Source organism: Cariama cristata, unplaced genomic scaffold (genome assembly GCF_000690535.1).
Source record: "Cariama cristata isolate BGI_N322 unplaced genomic scaffold, ASM69053v1 scaffold44779, whole genome shotgun sequence".
Lineage (NCBI taxonomy): Eukaryota > Metazoa > Chordata > Aves > Cariamiformes > Cariamidae > Cariama > Cariama cristata.
Window position 1 is genome coordinate 1 of NW_009638291.1, and position 19,511 is coordinate 19,511.

The following is a 19,511-nucleotide window of genomic DNA, read 5'->3' on the forward strand; positions in this document are numbered from 1 at the left end:
CGCCGAGGGTGGCCAGCGGTTGCCCTCCGGCTGGCTGGCCGGTGGGGGCTGCGCCAAACTTGCGGGAGCTTTTTCCCTTGGAAGTTTTGCGTTGGATTTCGTAGCGCAAGTGCCGCAGCGGGGTTATTTTATTGTCACATGTTTTAACGTCAGTGCAGAAACGCTAATCTTTCTGGAACTGTATAAAGTCGTTGCTCTAGCGCCAAAATTAAAAGCACAGCTTAAAAATGTTGCATTAGATGTCTCTATGAACCAGCGTGCATCTCCATCTCATGCTTTCGTAAACGGTTCACCTTATAATCTGTGGTTTGTCATTTTGTAACGTTCATGCAGATTTTGTTAAGGCTTTGGGGGAATTTTATTACGAGATCTCTGTTTATATTTTTCTAGCGCTACTGCTGGTTTTTTTACATTGTTTTGTTTATTAAACATTTGCTATTGCTTAAACTGCTACTGCTTTTATTTTTTACTATTTAAATACTAGCGACATTCTTGGGAGTCTTTGAGATAACCAGATACTCTGTATCACAGTTGGAATACCCACGCTCCTATATAAACTGTAGAGACATTGTTTGACAGCTGAAAGCTTGAACGCTTCTCAACTTGCAGGAAAAATCATTGTCTGTCACCTCAATAATCAATGAAGCACTTGGCTTAAAAAAAAGTCACTTGCATCACACTGTCAATGTTGCCAAGAACAGGTTCTAAGGGGGTGGCAAGAAAGTTGAATTTGTTCTCTCTCGTGTTCCAATAATTCAATCTCAGGGAACAAATAAAAAATTTATTAGTTAATGTGGATTTTAAAAAATTACTCTGAAATTTTTATGGCACAACTGTGGACATGAATGCACATGGGCAACCTGATTGGGTTCTCAGGTGCCTTTTGGCAAACAGATAGAGGAGGGTGAGAATGGACTTGAAATTAAAACAGAACTGAAAGGCAAGGAATATAAGAGCAGGAAAGGAAGGGAAGTGTCAGGAATGTGTAACGGGAAAAATGTTTCACTGAAAGTTATCTCTGTAGGTGTTGTGCTTGTCTTACAAGGGTCAGAAAGACATTGCAGCCAGAGCAGTTGAGATCATTAAACTGGAAGTGAGCAAGGTGTAAAGCCTGGACTACCTTGTCTAATCTTTGTGGTGCTGGTCCCTGGTACCTCCTGAAAGCCGTAAGCCTAGTAGCAAGAGCAGATCAGTTGTAGTTTTGAATAGGCACGGCCATTCTAGAAAATCGGAATTGTTGAAATGCAGAGTTTACTCATAAGCCATATGGTTGTTTGCACTAATCATTATGGTGAAAAAGCAGCCTTGATTTTTGTGTTTATAATAAATGAACCAATATATATAGACTGAAGGACTGCTAGCCTTCCAGCTAGAACACCATTGCATTTCTTGGGTTTGTGAAATGAGAAGAAATCCTGAAAATAGCAGAATGGCATCTAAAGTGAATTTTGTTCAAGTTAATACTGAGAATGAAAACCGTAGTTCACAGGGGCAAGAAAAGCATGTGTAAACTTTGCCAGAACCATTGGGTAACTTGAGAAGTTGTTCTAGGAACATGATGGGTGTTTATTCTCCATGTTTGTTGGATTTTTTTTAAATTCGTTTGTTGGCATCTAACAGTAGAGTCAAGGGCAGCTTTAGTGGGTTTTATTGTGAAACAGATGTCAATAAGCTGGGTTTCTCTAATAAATGTTATCAAGAGGACGTGAGCTACCAGCTCTCTGACCTGGAAACAAACTTGAACTTTTGGACTCCATAATTGCTTGTGGTGCTAGTAGGTGGAACCAGGAGTTAAATTCCCCTCTAGCTCACCCACCAAAATAAACCAGCCTCTAACCTTTAATGTTTAAATGGTTTGGAAGCTATTGAAGGTTCCTGATTTTCTTCAGTTAAGTGTTTTCACTTACATAATATTTTAAAATGCACTCCTTGGCTTGGTCTGCTTTTTGCAAATCTCAATTATTTCTTTTTTTTGTTTGTTTTTATTTTTTTTCCTTCTGGTTCTCTGAATTTAACACGTCACTCAGTCTATGGGTATTCCATCTGTAGATTCCAGGCTGTTTCTCACTAACTTGCAGCTGTTATTTTATGTACGTATTTTTAAAAATAAAAATGTTAAGGTATAGTCTAAAGCTCATTAGAAGCTTGCCTATGAAATTCTATGTGTATTCATTCCAGCTGTCTGCTTGGTTTGCACTTCTTTTACCGTGTAGAGGCACAATTATAGGGAAGTATTATCTTGTATAAGGGATCGAGTTGTAAATTCTTTGAAGAAAATCTCTCATCAAAATTGAACTGCATTCTTTAATGGTGACTAGTTCTGATGTTGAAGTGCTTGGAACCTTCTTTAGTAATGTTTGCATGCATTAATCTATCTGAATGATTATTGGTCGGAAAAGGTATTTAACATCAGAGTAAAGCTTATTTCTTTTATTACTGTTGGGATTTGATTATTACCAATAGAGAATAATAAAACCTTCCAGTAGATTATTTGTTTCTAGTGTGTGTGAATCCCAGTTCATCTATTCACATACTCTTTACTATTGTTCTAATTTGCATAGGACTGTAATAGGATTTTAAAATTTGTATGTAAGAGCAACTTAGAAAAATGCAGTACCTTAACATTTTTCAAATTCACCTGGGGGTGTATGAAATTGTTACCTCTAGTATTTAAGTGATTGAGTAACCATGCAGTCAGGTAAAACAGTGGTTCCCTGTGTCACTGTTTGAGAAATGTGGAAGTATTGCAAATCTTGCACAGAATTTTGTAGATTTCTTATATTCTGCTGATAATTTATTATTCCTGACCTTTAGATATGTAGAAATAATTTTATATATATATAATTCAAGAAGTTGTAAACCACATCAGCGACTATTTTTAACACTGCTTTTTTTTGATTTTGTTATAATTAATCTTCCTTCTACCCCTCCCATCCCCAGGGTCAATTAAGTGAGAGCATGGACCATGGAGGAGTTGGCCAATATGACCTGTAAGTTGCTGCTAGAAAACGTTCTGTATCATTCATGCCAACTACATATAACTTCTAATTTTGTTACATTGTTAAGTTAAATAGAAAATTTTGTCATTCTTGTTCAATTTTGAGTTGTTTCTAGCTGTTTCACTATTTCTTCATATTAAACTTTGTGAACTGTATCTTGAAATAAAATAATAATAATAAAAAAAATTCTGGCGAAACTTGCTGTTTGTCTTTTAATCCTTGTTTCTCCTAGCATATCCCTTGTACTGGAATAATATTTGCAGTATGAATATAATGCACTGTCTGCAGAACATTGTATGTTCTGTTCATTTTAAAAAGGCTCCAGTTGCAGATTTGCATAGCAACCTGAAGCAGATGAGTGTTCAGAAGTTCTGACGTGACGTTCAGGAGACAGCTACCTTTAGCACTACTTCATTTATAGATTTCCAGGTTGTTTCAGCATACCATGTTGTGAGAAGAAAGCAGTGATAGTTAAAACAGTTCAGTTACATTTACTTTAGCAGGATCAATCTGTTAGTCTTTTGCAGAACTGTGGCGTAGTTTAGAAGCATCATTAAATTATGGATCAGTCATCTTTTGTGGCATGTTCAGAGTTGCGAAGCCATTTTTGTTACAGCTTTTTCTGCAAGATATTTGTGTTACAGAAGTCTTACCATGACTGTTTGGGCTGCTGAATGTGATCTGAAACTTAAACACACCTTGTAGCCTTGCCTTTACTTGAGGTCTTGTAGGAATATCTAAGTCAGTTTGAGGCTTTGGTCTTTTAAACTTAATTCTGGTGTAATATAGAGCTTTATTGTGCATTAAAATGAAGGAATTTAAAGGAAATCTTGATGCTATAAATCCTCAAAATTTGCAGGTAGTCTTTTCTGTGCAAGTTGCAACTTACTGCTTTGCACACACCTAAATAAAATTTCTGATGCTGAGAATTCTCCAGATCTCCAAAGCAGTCATTCAGTTGTGTCAGATATACTGTATGCTTTTCAGAAAGTAATTTGCTTGCTTACTTTCATTTCATCGTTTTTAAGTATCAGGTAGTCTTATATTCTTGTTTCGATTTTATCCAGTGGCATGGAACATTGTGAAAAATTTGAGATTTCAGAGACTAGTGTAAACAGAGGTCCAGAAAAGATCCGACCAGAGTGCTTTGAGTTACTCCGCGTACTTGGCAAAGGTGGCTATGGAAAGGTAAGGAACTCTTTTCTACAGAAGTAAATCCATTACACTGAAGGCGGTTACAGTGCTCGCTTGGTGCCTTTGGCAAGGTCTAATCTTCCCATCCTGTTTTCTGAAAAGTTCATTCTACGGAAGGTAACTTCAGGGCTGCCGAGGTTGGTGGCAGGGAACTGAGGTCACTGGCAGAGCCTCAACAGCTGGTGGCAGAGAAAATGTCCCAAACTGGTTCTGGTTTAAATCACCAGCTCTTCTCCTTCAGGCAGCATTGCAGTTTGTGGGTGATCTCGTCTCTTTCACAGAACTTTGTTTTTTAACTTACGATGGCTGATGTGGTCGTAATATGTAATTGCTTTTGTATTGGTGTTGTATAGGTATTTCAAGTACGAAAAGTAACTGGAGCAAACACCGGGAAAATATTTGCCATGAAAGTTCTTAAAAAGGTAACCTGACTGTTCACATTTCACTGCTATCTGAATCTAAAGAAATCTATCCCGCCATTTAGCTTTTACAATTATCTAATTATTTCATATCCCTAAAAATAAACTATCATATATACAGTTGTTATCCAGGTGCAGTTGGGATTAGAATTAAACTTTAAATTGTTCCATCTGTGTAGTTCTTAGCAGCTAGTTTAAATAGGTCAGGAGGTCCCTTCCAACCTAAATTATTGTATAATTCTATGAAATAAAGACTTAAACTTCCGCGAGAAACCTGTCATGTTATGTACATATTGTGGTGAAATTTTCTTTTTGTTATGTTGCTGACTCATATGTAGCGTTGTGACTCAAAATTGAACTAACTATAAAAGTCTGCCTAGTATAGCATGTTCTTGTGCTTATGTCTCTGCTTTTTGTAGGCAATGATTGTAAGGAATGCCAAGGATACAGCTCATACAAAAGCAGAGCGGAATATACTGGAGGAAGTGAAACATCCCTTCATCGTAGACTTAATTTATGCCTTTCAGACTGGTGGAAAACTCTACCTCATCCTTGAGTATCTCAGTGGTCAGTATATGAAATTCTGTTACCTGCTTCTTGGTATCTTACGTAATTGAGAATTTGGATTTCTTACTCTACTTACAAAAGGCCGGCTAACTATTGGCATGGTGTCTTAAAAATGTAAAATAGGTTCGTAATAAAAATACATAGAATAACATAAATAAACCTTCTCATTCGATACAATAAAGATGAATGAAACATAAAATAATTATTTTTTCATGACAGTACAGGAAAGGGAGGAGTTTTAGTACCTTTTCTTCCATCAGGCCTGTAATTCCTGTATGTTACACTTGGCTTCTGTGCAGTCATACAGAGTACCTGAGGTTTTAGTCCTTCCTGGTTCTTTGTGAAACAAAGTATTATCTTTATTTCACAGGTAGGGAAACAGACACAGATTAGAAGCAATTTGCTCGAGCTGTAACAATAGAAAAAACAGGGGCAGGAAGGCTGTTGGTTTTTTCAGCACGCTCTTTTGATTTCTTTTGGCATTTCTTTAGGTTGCTAGAATTCTGAGAATAGCAGAATAGTAAGTTCTCAGTTTTTTGTGAAACAACTTTTTGTAGAGCAGGACAGAATACTTGTTGCTTATAGTTTTTCTAGAAAACAGACTTTTGACTGACTAAAAATGATATTTTAATAGAGTATAATCTCATTTTTCTCACAACAGGAGGAGAACTATTTATGCAGTTAGAGAGAGAAGGGATATTTATGGAAGACACAGCTTGGTAAGTGAAACTATTTTGGTAAATTAATAGTTTTGGTTTGTGTTTTTTTTTTTGGCGTGCTTAAACTGTATATTCTGACTTGAAAAACTATATATAACTACTCATTAATTTCATAGTCTAGTGAAAAGAGGGTTTTGGGAAGATACATGTGTTCCGTACTTACCAGTGTGTGCTGGTGTAACTCCAGTCCTACTACAGAAGAGGGTCCATTGCTGGTTGCTGAGTGAGGCCATATTCCATAGGGTTGTGGTAAAGGAGATGTTTTGGGTGTTGGAGAAAAGACTGTGAAGGACTTGCTGTAAATGCAATTTTTGTTGTTGTTGATGCACAGACAATTTTACCAGCCAGTTACAGAATTTCCAAGTCACTGTAATGACTGTATTCTAATGATCAGATGTGTGAAGTGATAAAGGTAATTATGTTAATGAAGGAGAAAGAGCCTTTTGAGTAGTGATATTTTACATACAAACAAGTAGAAATGATTCCTTCCTGATAGGCTTCAGGTAGCTGAATACAGTTGTATCTTCCCACAGTGCATGCCAATAATGCCTTAAGGGCTGTAATACCCTTCCACAGATAGCACACTGGATGCTGCCAGTTACCTTCTTGGCTTCATTTTTTTTTTCTTCAACTTTGCCATCTAGATATCGTAATAGAGATTGAAGCATATTTTAACCACTAACTGGTAAATTCAGATTCCTCAAAATATATTAATGATAAGATAGCTACTGAACAGGTAAACCTAATGCTAATGGCATAATTTTGTAGTTCATCTTGGAGTCTCTGTGCCTTTTGGCAAACCAACCTCAAAGGCATCATTTCTCTCATTTATTCTCTCATACACTTCTAATACTTTCAAGGACCGTTGCTATGTATGTAATAGTCTTAGTGCTTAAGCTGCTTTACATGATTGAATATGTCTAATTTTGTGCATATGTTTCCTTTCAGTTTTTACTTGGCAGAAATCTCAATGGCACTGGGGCACTTGCATCAAAAAGGAATCATCTACCGTGATCTGAAACCAGAAAATATCATGCTTAATCATCAAGGTAGAAATATAGTAACAGTTACGTGGCCAGTCATTTGAAAACAATTCTTCAAAGGTTACAACGCTTCACTCTTACGTGAATTTCCTTAGAACAATGGCATGTTCGTTGTCACTCTTGGCATAACTGAAGAATTGCCAGAGCTAATTGCTTGCCCTTAAACATAGCTTCTTTGGGTTTAATAGACCACAGCGAGCTCCAAGTTCCAAGTGTAGACACAGGCATTTTTTGAATGGTTGACTTGCTATTTCTGCAGCTCTGGAATTTTTCTTCTACTGGCTCATGGTAAAGTACATCATAAAGATCTGTGTCTTCAGTGTGTTATCAGTGATGTTTTAGTCAATGGGGATGACTGAAGACGTTAGTTAGGAAAGGCAATTTAGGTAGGATGCCAGATCATCTGTAACTGAAATGACTTACCTAGCTGTTGACACTTTACCTGACAGTAGTAGCAATTCCTGAATGCACAGTTACATTGACTGTATGACACTGATTAGTCTGGCAATCTGTACTATCCAGTATTTTCATGTTATCTTAAACAACTTATTTACTTAGTCTAACTCTTTGTACTGAATTACTCAGGGCAGTTTGTTGAAGGTTGTTCTCTGAACTTTGAAGCAAGCAGTAAAATTTGATAGCCTACTTTCTTATCTGAATGATGCTCTACAATCTTCATGTTTAAATACATTTGTCTATACATGAGGAAGTTCTGGTAGTTTGTCTTGTTTCTTCAGGTGGCAACACTTTCTTATGCAGGTATAATGCAGAGGTTTTCTCTGTAAATGTGATTGCCTCATGCTGTTTTATAGCTGTATTGCTTTGTCAGACCACTGAAGATATCTAGAAGTAGTTCAGAGTTATTACATATCCATGTTAAAAATTCGTATTTTTTAATGTTACTTATACAAATGTCAGAATTCTGGCAAGTCTTAAATTTTATATTTTTAATTTCAGGTCATGTAAAATTGACTGACTTCGGATTATGTAAAGAATCTATTCACGATGGAACAGTCACACACACATTTTGTGGAACCATTGAATACATGTGAGCTGCATGATGAAATAGAAACGTATTACTCTGGTCTGGGGGTAATGGCTAAATTTTGCCTTTTTTAACTGCTGGTTCATATGTTCAGTCACTTAGGGAAATTTTACTTGATAAATGTGGTTTTGTTTGAAAACTAGTAGTCAGAGTTAGTATTAAGCTTGTTAAAATACTTTCATGTTTTGAATTTTTCTGATTATAGGGCCCCTGAAATCTTGATGAGGAGTGGGCATAATCGTGCTGTGGACTGGTGGAGTTTGGGGGCATTAATGTATGACATGCTGACTGGAGCAGTAGGTGCACAGTTATAATTGCATGTGTTTCTCTTCATAGCTTTTGTAGTTGCCTGTGTTCTAATTCAGATGCATGTATAAATACGTATATATTTGTATATATACAGACTGCAAGTAAGACATAACTAAAATACAGCTACGCTTACGTTGACTACAGTCATGAGCTGCTCTCATCCAAACAGTTATCTGGAAGTGCCATTTGCAGTAGTTTTATCTGCTTTATAAATTACTGAAGTGAGTTCTGTGTACACAAATAAGAGATCTGAACAAGTCCTATTTTTCCTCCCATTACAACTGTGCTTTCTAGCCTCCTTTCACTGGGGAGAACAGAAAGAAAACAATTGACAAGATTCTCAAGTGTAAACTCAACTTGCCTCCCTACCTCACACAAGAAGCCAGAGATCTGCTTAAAAAGGTAGAATTTTAATGAATGTCAGTACTACATGTGTATGTAGAAAATAGAAATATAATGATACCACTATGGCTATTCAGTCCAAGCTTGTTTTATTACTAAATAAGTCAGTCTTGTTTTGAGTGGTACAGAAAGTGATTTTCCTTGAAAATACAATTGTTTTCTAACAAATGCAGATTTTCTGATTGTTGTATTCATTCTGCATGGTATTCATTCAAGTGATGATTAATGTTAGAACTAGCCTAGTCGTAATGGCATAACTAATTTTTCTTTTTTGGATGTTATTTCTAAGCTGCTAAAAAGAAATGCTGCCTCACGTCTAGGAGCTGGTCCTGGAGATGCTGGAGAAGTTCAGGTAACTTTTGCTTGACTCAAGAATTGTTAAATTACCTCATTGAAAATAAAAGAGTTTTGACAGTACATTGGGAAAGGAGAGTATGTCTGCCTCAAAGTGTAATGAGCAAAAAGGCAGCCAAGTATGACAGCTGATCAAAATATGAATGCTTTAAAGCTTAATGAAAGCAGCTGTCTACCTATTTGATAATTTAAGATTTGGAAAATAACTTTTATTCTTTAGCTCTCTCTTCCAATAGATCTTTTCTACTAGTTGCACGATGCTAATTGTACAGCCACCCACATAAGAGCGATGCTGCTCTAGCAGTCTGATGAAAAACCTGCCAGCCCTTGCATTTCGTGCAGCTCTTTCAATGGAAAAGTGTTGTTGTTTGCATTCAGTGTTGCGTAGTTAAAAGTTATGGCAGAGGCCTAGTTTCTGTTGCTTCCAGCTTGACCTTTTTGTGGTGAAATTAACAGCGTATTAGAGAGTCGTCTGCATTTTACAGTACTGATTATTTGTCATTAATACAGTGTTTTGTCATTATTTTTAGATACCTAATTTTTAAAGTTGAAAAATGTAGAGGTATTTTGCATATAAACTGGCTTTTTCTAATACTTTCAAGAAAATGTGATAGGGACATACGTTGTCTGACTTGGAGGTATGGTATCAATTTTCAGCTCTTCCAGCTACTCTGATGTAGTGCTGCAGAATATATTACACTAGATCCCTACGTGATTTTGGAAAGAAAGACACCACAGAGAGGGTCTGCTTAACTCTTAAATTTCTGTGATTTATACCCAGAAGGCGGATTATGACTCTGTGCTGTTGCTAACTCTTGTAGGCTCACCCATTCTTCAGACACATTAACTGGGATGAGCTGTTGGCGCGAAAGGTGGAACCTCCTTTTAAACCCTTATTGGTACGTACTCAGAATGCTGTGAGATGTTCCTTGTATGCCTTTAGGAAAAGTCTTAAACAATGTGGAATCTAAAACTTAGAAACATTCACTCTTACAAACTGGAGTGCCATTGATTTCTGGTACTTTAAATAGTTAAGTGTATCAGCTTAGGTTACTGGTTCTCAGATTCACTCTTGTCAAATTAAAGATGGCAGATCTACCACCTGATCGACCAGATCTACTACCTAATGCAGACTATTTTTTTTCCTGAGAACTAGTGCTGTATCAACATTTTTTAAAAAGTCTTTAAAAGTCTCCACACAGTATGAAATACTGGCTGTCAAGAGCATGTTTTTCTGTCTTATTAGTCTGTGGTCATGGTACTCACCCGTCACTGGAACAGGATCTTGCTTTTTTATGCAAGAAGGTGGCAAAAATCAGCTAAGAGCTAATTTATCCTTCTGTTAAGTCTCCTGGAGGAAGAGGGTTCTGCTTCAGTTTTAATTCCTCCTGCTTTTAATCTGTAGGTTAAACAGACTTGCAAGTGCAGTTATCTCTGAATTTCTTCTAAACGTTATACAGTAAGTCAGTACTTTGTTGAAACTAAGACGATAAATAGTTGCTAAGCAAAAGTAAATGAAATCACCTACGTGAGCATTTTGTGTGTTTGCTTATTAATACTTACAATGCATCTTGTGCGTTACAGGCAGTAATTAAAGTTTACCTCAAACTAGTGATGTGATGAATAAGCCTCTATTATCCTGTGTTACATTTTGATAGTGTGGGGTGTCTTGTCTTTTTTTCCCTCTGGGTACAATTAGCTAGAGCAGCAATGGGTATTGCCATCCCGATAGTTCCTGACTGCTAAAAATCTCACTTTAAACTGACTTAGGCATCACTAATGTTAAGCATGCTACAGCTGGGGACTCCAGACCTTTTTTTCCTCACCATTTTGAATGAAATTTAGAATGACATATCTAAAGATAGTTTTGGCTTTTTCTGTTATTGGCAAATTTTATGAAATACAAACCACGTGGTTTTTGAAAATGTGCTTCCATGGTTGCCTGAAGGCCTGCACAACTGGATACATACTGCCTTTTCAGTTACACTGAGGAATGAGAGAAGGGATCTTGGAATTATGTCTGTTCCTTGACTGAATTAAACAATATTCTTCATAGTCACTTATTCCAGAGTTGTCATCTATCCCTCACAGTATAAACACTTCTGTATCTGCAAAAATGGGATGAAATTATCTGGAGGCTTCCAAAAACTAGTAGTTGCAACTGTTCTATACTGGTTGTGACAAGGGCTAAACTTGCAAGAAACTGGCATTGTATTTCTAAAAGTTTTTGTTTGTAATTTGAGATACTTTTTTTTTTAAGGCATCTTTTTAATTTGTGTTCCTTTTTGATCCATAATTTTTGCCCCTCCCCCTTGCCTTTATTTCTCAGTGTCAGTGCCCATAGTGACCTCCCACTGGCAGCGACAGGATTCCGACACCACTCCAGGGTTTTACTACAGCAGAGCTCTGCCAAAAACCTATGGAATGAACTCCATCCAGAGGCTACACTGATCACCGCTAAGCCATTTGGTTGATATCTGTAATATAAACCCTTAATCATTTTGTTTTTGCAAAGCAATCTGAAGAGGATGTGAGCCAGTTTGATTCAAAGTTTACACGTCAGACACCTGTTGATAGCCCAGATGACTCTACTCTCAGTGAAAGTGCCAACCAGGTCTTTCTGGTAAGCGAGCCAGGGACAAGTGTGTAATGCCTGTGGAGAGGTATGTTGTGTTACTTGGAAACAGTAGGGCATTTCAGGTAAACTAATTCTGTTGAATCTTAACACCGATACTTGAAGCAAACTGTCATAATTTTAAACACAAATTCTGCAACAGGTTTGAAATATTTAAGGGCTTTGAAAATACTTAGTTTGATTATTGCTGACGTTTTCTTTATACAGATAAAACAGCCAACAAACGTTGCTTACTTTCTGAAATGTCAGCATTCTAATTCATAGTTGCATTGTGAACCCTGGACATGTGATTGCTTTCATAGTCATGCAGAGAGAACAATGTCCTTTCTATAGATCAAAATTAATTAAATTGAGTGTGCTTGTGGGAATCTGTAATCTGAGCAGAAATACCTGCAGTGTGCAGGCACCTGGGTGACGAACTCCCTAAAGTCCTGCTGTTTGCTTCAGAAAGTTTGTATGTCTACATTTACTCTCCTTTTTATAATTTTCATTTACTATTTCATGCCAATCATAACTGCAGAAGTGATGACAAATTTAAATCTTGCCTGTAAATTACAGTGCGTTCATTCCTGTTTTGCAGGGTTTTACGTATGTGGCTCCATCTGTACTTGAAAGCGTAAAAGAGAAATTTTCTTTTGAACCAAAAATTCGATCACCTCGCAGATTCATAGGTAGCCCTAGGACACCAGTCAGGTATCTTTTTTTTTTTTTTTTTTCCCTTTTTTGTAATACACTTTTGGCAAGTAAGTGAAATAGATCTGCGCTAGAAATAAAAAGTGCAGCCTTTCTTCTCAGTAAGCCCATCACTTCCATTAGAAGTGCAGCATCGATCCTGTTTTACAAACCAGACTATTAAGAGACAAATCTGTGGTGTTTGGCATCACAAGAAGTACTAATCTGCTTGCTGTTCAATGCTGATACAGCCTCATGGTCTGGTGACTTTCGTACACCATTCCTCTAGAACTGTTTCAGAATGCCCTAAGTACTTATGGGCTGCTAAAGAATCATGTTAGTACAGAAAAGTCCTTCTGCGATCATCTAGAAATATATCCTCACTACTCAAATGAGAGCATTTTACTTTATAAGAGACCATGGTAGAAGCTAGACGTGGAAACTTTCTCAAACTTCTGGAAGTGGAAGGAAGAATTATAAATGCTTCTCAATAGGCATTTGAGTTCAGCTTCCTGCAGAGTAAAGGACATACCTTGGTGCTGTGTATATCTTCATCTCTGATTTTTGTATTTCTTGTTTTAAAGCCCTGTAAAGTTTTCCCCTGGGGAATTCTGGGGAAGAGGTGCTTCTGCCAGCGCATCAAATACTCAGACACCTGTGGAATATCCAATGGAGACAAGTGGAATAGAACAAATGGATGTGACAGTCTGTGGAGAGGCCTCAGCACCACTTCCAATCCGGCAACCAAACTCTGGGCCATATAAAAAACAAGCTTTTCCCATGATTTCCAAACGACCAGAGCACTTGCGCATGAATCTATGACGACACAATTTTTTTAAGCCTTTGAAGGTGGAAAACAAAGAACGGACATAAGCCCCCTTGAAGCTGAAATACGAGGGCTTGTATGGTTTACTTTTAAAAAGTGACAGTATCAAAGAGTCAGTCATTGCACAGAGCGACTTGGAAAGCAAAGAAAAATGGATTTTTTTTCTGTCAATCAATGGTGCATAAAAAACTTTAGAAAATGGTATTGCAGAACTCTAGGCACATCATCTAACTGATTCGCAGTGACATCTTCTCACCTTATCAAGGATTTTTCAGCTTGATAGCTTGAAACTGACAGTATTAAGGGTCAGGATGTTGCTTCAGAATCACTGGTCTAGTCGTGAATGTGTCAAGGAGGGTTAGCCCTTTCACTAGGCAAAGTATGAAATGCCTGTATGCTTGCGTCTGAGGAATAATTAGCATGCAAGCTTGGTTAAGCTGTTTCCTACAATGGGGTGGAATCAAAGATGAAAGATAAAATTAATTGGTATTTCACATTCAAAACATAATGAGTTTTTTTATATATATATAAAAAATATATATTTTTCAAATAGATTTTTTGATTGAGCTCATTATGGAAAGTATCCCAAAATTAAAAATGCAAACTAATTGGTTGCTGTGAAGAAAGTAAAGGCTCTAGTTCTGATTCTTCTCCTCATGAAACAACAAATCAATAAGCGAATCACTCAATTACCAGCTTGGCAATGTGGGGTGGGAGAGAACTGTTTCACTTGCTTACCCAGCTGAAATACCTGTTCCTGCAAAGACAAACGGATCTAATCAAATGGCAATGCTGCTATGTTCTAGGCTTAACTGGAAGCCATGGGCTCACATACATGTCCTGTTTATTTCATCCTTGTCCTCAGCAGACATTTCACTGGGAAACATCACTTATGTATATGCTAGTCCTTAGATGGAGACAGCTGAATACATTCAGATTCTTACCCATAGAAAAGATCAGGAAAAAGTGCATCGGAATACAAGGTCAGTAGAAACATATAGGAAGTACGACAGGAAACGTATACAAATTCTACGTAGTATAAGGAAATAAACCTTTTTGTAACTGGTGGGTAAGGATTTGAGGATTTTTTTTTTTTTTTAAATAAAATTTTGCTTAAGGGAGTTCCCTGCCATTAGACATTTCTAAATTTATCAACATTTTTTTCTATGCTGGGGCAATAAATTTGCTGATTGTACGAGAAAAGTGTTAAATGGCCTTTCAGTGAATGTCTTCCACAGTGGGTCAGAACTTTAGCAACTTAATTTAGGAAACATGTTCTAAGGACACTATTTATGTTTTGAAATTGTCACAATCTGTACAAATGACTTACAGGTACAAAGAATAAAATAAAGGTAAACTTTACCTTACTTAAATACTTCCTGCCTTAAAGAAAGCATTTCCATGAACATAGCTGGTGAAAGGGTTAATATCTGCAGAGCTTTACACTAGTTAGAGTGTGTATGGTGTGTGCGTGTGTGTGTATATGATCATGCAACTGCATACAAGTCCTGTCACTTTTTGCCTGCCACACGTTGCATTATCTTTAGTCAAACTGTGCAAAGTCTACTTCTAGTGTTTCACAACAGTAGGGATTTTTTTATAGATTCTGCTTACTCTGTGTATACTGAATCTTTTTGAGCCATAGGATCCAAGCCATAAAACTCTCTAAGCATGTTGAATCCAATCAGAGTGCTGTTTTCTAAAATTTGCAAGTCAGAAGGATTCATCGATATCTTGTTGATACTAACAAAGAACCAACAAAAAAGATGGTTATGATTGAGCAAAAATTAGGTTTTTCCTTTCTTCCCGATAAGCCTTTTGTTGGAAAATTACTTTTTTAGTTTTATAAGGAAAATCAAGTTACCTTATAGTGACATCAGTTGTACTGGAAGATTGCCATTTTTCATTTGGTAATACGGCCACTGGTGACATGTTGTGAAACTGAAATCAAAGTGCTCATGTGTGTTTGTATTATGCATATTTGCAAATACGCAACACTTCAAGCAGTGCCTCTCTGTGCCACTTGTTAACAAAGGTTTCCTAACATGTTTACTGAGTATAAAGGAACTTAGTTTAAAAAAAAAAATGGGTTTTTTGAGGCAGATCTCTCTTGGTCCTAGTTACAGCTAACAGTTGCTTTTTGGTTGGCTGGATATAATTGTCCAGTAGAATTGGTTTAATATGGCTGGCAAGAATGGCAAGAGTTGTTTGTCTGAGTTCACTGATTAATTACAGAGACAATTCATTGGTTTTAAAAATAAATCTCATGTACTGTCAATGTTTCATCCCATAGACTATAAGTTTAATTCCCTACCATAACTGTGAAACTTTTGGAGTGTGACTCAGACAGCAAGCACACACTATGCAATATGGTTTATCCTGTATTTATTTGTAAAAATATCAGACATAGATCCTCTATATATATATAATAGTGTCAAAATTACTAGTCGTGAACTAAGGGGAGTGGAGTTCTAGCTCCTGTCTGGCTATTTCAGATAAGTGCAGAATGCATTGAATATTGGAGAGCTTAACAAGTGCTTTCTTTTGTTCATTTAAAAATGTCTTAAATTTTTCATTAGAGTATAGAATCTTATTTTTTTTATTTTGTACAAGCTGCGCTTTTTTAATTATAATCACTGAAAAATTCACTATAATTTGATTTTATAGGATTTTTGTAGCATTACAAAAATATAGTAAAACTGAGGTTAATACCTGTTGTGGCTAACCATATAAAAGTATTAAATCTTAAACTTGAACAAAAGTCATATTTTTTTTTACTAGATAGTAAATAGGGGAATATTTTGTTCTGCAGGTCATTATCACAAAAGGTATATAGGTCAGCTGTGTTACCAGCAGTTTTTCTTTTCCCATTTGATGCAGAAACTATTCTGGTATAAGATATTCAGAATTTCATAATTTTTCTCTGTGGGAGTGATGCATACATTTGATGCCATTCGTGTACTAAATTGTAATTTTGGGAATGCTGGAATAATTCCTACCAAGACTGTCTTAATTGTGCCATCTGACATTTGAATGTCATCCTGGTATTAGCTCATAATAAAAGATAAAAATAAATGAGTCAATTGTTCTTTTGAATATCCCTTTTTTTTTTTGGTCTTGCTATGTAAAAGCTGAACTGCTGGAGAACATTTAATATTTGAGTCCACTCTAACTATACAGTGGATGTTTACTTTGGGTCTATTCTCTTTTTAATATTAACTCCCAACCTGCTCTCACTGTTAATCAAAAAGTGCATCAAACATTGAGGGAGACTACTATTGTTCTTAGGACAGATGCTTGGGTTTTGGTTCGTTTTTTTAAACGACTTTTTTTAAAAGTCTGTCTCTACAGCAGGATAGTTGCTGTTTCATTTTCCCAGTTTAGAGGGAAATCCTTTACCCTGAGGAGTAAAGGAGGAGGAGAAGTTATTAAGAACAAGGCAAATTACTTATATTCTTCCTGAAGATCCTTGATGATACACTGTATGCAGTTCCTATATATAAACTTCTACAGATTGTTCTCTTCTAGATTAACTTGGCTTTGTAGCTGTCTTCAAGAAACAAACTTGAGCTGCCTTAGTAGAAATTAAGGTAATCCCTATTCTGTTTTTCATCTTTCACAGTTATCTGAAACTAAATATACTCAACTGCTGAATAAGATGGATGTGAATAACAGTTAAATGCAAATTTAAACATATGCTAATTCAAGTGACCTGGGTTTTTTTGGGGGGTGGGGGTGGTGTGGTTTTTTGTTTCGTTTTGGGTTTTTTTAGGAAGTAGGTAGGCCCTAGTATAACTGCAGATCTAAATCATTGTCTTTCATGACAGCTTTGAAGGGAAAGGGAGGGAGGAAGAATTCTGCATAAAACTTAAAGGACCTGACAGATGCTAGTTCTGATTGGTCTGTCTTACCAAGGGCTGGTACCTTCACCTAGATTCTTGGGCTCTTAAAAAGTGGCTATTGATTGCCATTTATCATCCTCTTCTCTGTTCTGTCTCCTGCAGAGTCAGACGTGTGCTGGGTGTCTGTGTGTCTTGTGTGTGTGGAAAGCAGGGCAGCTACCCTGGCCTGAGTGGGCTTGATAAGGAAGAGTTACATCTTAATAGCATGATGCTGACAGGCGGATCAGAGAGGATGTCATTCATGGATGTAAGTTACTCGCTTTTTTTCCTCTCTGTAACTAAGATGAGAATGACTTGTTTCATTTATGAAGTGTAAATCTAAACTCGTTGATCAAAATATCTTTTTAGTTCTTTGGTTTTTAATAAAATGTGTCTGATAATATTACTGGGTTTGGATAATTTTCACTGGATCTTAAAGGAAAAAAAAATTTCATCAACAGGAAGAGAGAACAGAAGACAAATTGTTCCCTGTTCCTATCTCTGAACAATATCCACCTGTACTCTGGTAAGGTAGTGTTACTACTATGTGGTAGACAAAGACCAAAGGATCAGCAACAATCCAGGGTCGACTTAAAGCACTGACATAAAATAGTCTTGCTGAGCTTTATAGGCCAGATGACACTGTCAATTTCTTGTGTTGATTTTTTTCTTAACTGCAAGTGTAATACTTCTAAATTAGTTTCGTATTTTTTAGTAATAACGCTGGCCTTGCATACAGTCCTTGACGCCTTAATTCCCCAATGTCCAATATCTATCTCAGATATTGAACTACCTGTTGAGGTAAGTAGTTTATAAATACTTTTGTTCTACAGCAAAAGAATATTTAGTTCAGGTTAATTTCTTTCAAATTTCCCTGCATACTTTGAATGTATATGTGTAAAGCAGCACGTTTCTTGATCTGTAAGTACCTTCCTAGTTCATCTTAGGTCTGCCAGTCCAAGCTATTGGTCCTGACGGACCACTTCAGCTTTGCACTGTCACAGAATCATAGAATCAAAAATTGTACGAGTCTTGATGGAATGGCAAGCTTCCTTCTTGCTATTCCCTGCTGCATAAGCAGTGGGGCTGCTATTTATTGATCTTGGGGATAAGGCAGTAAGAAAGCATACTTGTTTCTCAGATCTTTTCCCTAGTCAGCAGGGTAGTGGCTCTGCTTTCAGGACAACTGTTTGTATTAAGCAGCTGGTGTATCTCAGAATCTGTACCTCCCCAGTCAATATTCCAGGAATAGACTAGGTGATTTAAACCTATTGTTCTAAAAAGATTTTTGAAAGTCTGTCAACAGAGTACTGGAATTCTGATGAATGGCTACCTATTGCTGGTAGGCAATGAATTTAATCAATATTCAAGTATTAGGAAGTGCATTTTCATGCTCTCTTACATCATGTCCAAATCTAACAAATTTTAGTTTATATTTTCTCTGAAAGGATTTTTAAATTAAAAAGTGATTAAGCTGTTGGTATTAGCATTTCAGGAAAAGCTAATCCAGGGTAAGTTACAATTTTTTATTTTGCCCAGTATTTTAAAAGGGTTGGTCATTACATCTGCCCTTATAAACTGTGTATTGGGCTTAGTGACGCATTTTACTCACACAAGCAAAGCTTTTTTTTAAAGGTGCTATTTGTTGACTGAATTAAATATAGCACTCGAATTGTTTACACAGTACTCACACAATACCTGCATGAAGACAAAAAAATAATCTTAAAATACTCCTTAGCTAAACCGTATGTTCATGATTAAGTTTGGGAAAATCTGAACAGGATTTTGTAACCAAGTGAACTGCCAAAGTTTCTGTGGGCCCATCAGAGATTCAGAATCCAACCTTAGGTTTCTCCCTACTCTTTTTTGTTCCTTGAATGATTCAGTTCTTGTCCATCTCTCAAAGGAAGTTCTGCTGCAGCAGCAGTCTGAATATGAGCACTGATGAAATTGAAATAACAAACAGTTCTGATCTTGTATGAACTTCAAATGCAAGCTAAGGCATAGCTAGATCTCTCTGAGGAAACAAAGAGCAGTTTGTTCTGACAATACTGCAGGCACAGGCACAAGCCCATCTCAGCACAGCTCTGGCTGTGGCCAAGCTCTGATTCCTCCCTGCCACTCTGAGGACTGGTCCAACACGATTCAGCTGCACGTTCTCCAGACTAAGTACCTCACCTGCAGGGAAAGGCTTCCATGAGAACCAGTCTCTTCTACTCCCAGAAGTTTCCAATTACAGACTTAGAAGCTTTTGCCTGTTTTCTTTAAGCTGCAGTCTTTCTCCCCAGTCACTCAGATACTATGATGGAACAATCATAGTTCACATTTACTCTGAACTGCAGTAAACTTAAAAGAAAAATATAATTAGCAAATACACAGCATGCTATAGCAAAACCCAGGTTGAACATAAAATGATACTTCTTCACTTGAATCTCCCATCTCATTA

At 36.8% G+C, this 19,511-nt stretch overlaps 1 protein-coding gene across 2 annotated transcripts; it reads left to right on the forward strand.

The window, feature by feature from the left end:
• The first annotated feature begins 2,946 nt into the window (after positions 1 to 2,946).
• Positions 2,947 to 14,305, forward strand: RPS6KB1 (ribosomal protein S6 kinase, 70kDa, polypeptide 1). 2 transcript variants are annotated; one of them, XM_009708653.1, is made up of 14 exons: positions 2,947 to 2,990; positions 4,067 to 4,187; positions 4,547 to 4,615; positions 5,032 to 5,179; positions 5,841 to 5,898; positions 6,847 to 6,947; positions 7,899 to 7,989; positions 8,192 to 8,282; positions 8,590 to 8,697; positions 8,987 to 9,049; positions 9,873 to 9,950; positions 11,567 to 11,674; positions 12,267 to 12,379; positions 12,943 to 14,305. In XM_009708653.1, exons 1-14 carry the CDS (start codon positions 2,959 to 2,961, stop codon positions 13,178 to 13,180), a joined length of 1,419 nt encoding a protein of 472 aa, XP_009706955.1. In that variant the 5' UTR covers positions 2,947 to 2,958; the 3' UTR covers positions 13,181 to 14,305. The 2 variants fall into 2 exon arrangements, with proteins under 2 accessions (XP_009706955.1, XP_009706956.1); XM_009708654.1 differs by lacking the exon at positions 4,547 to 4,615.
• Positions 14,306 to 19,511: the final 5,206 nt, after the last annotated feature.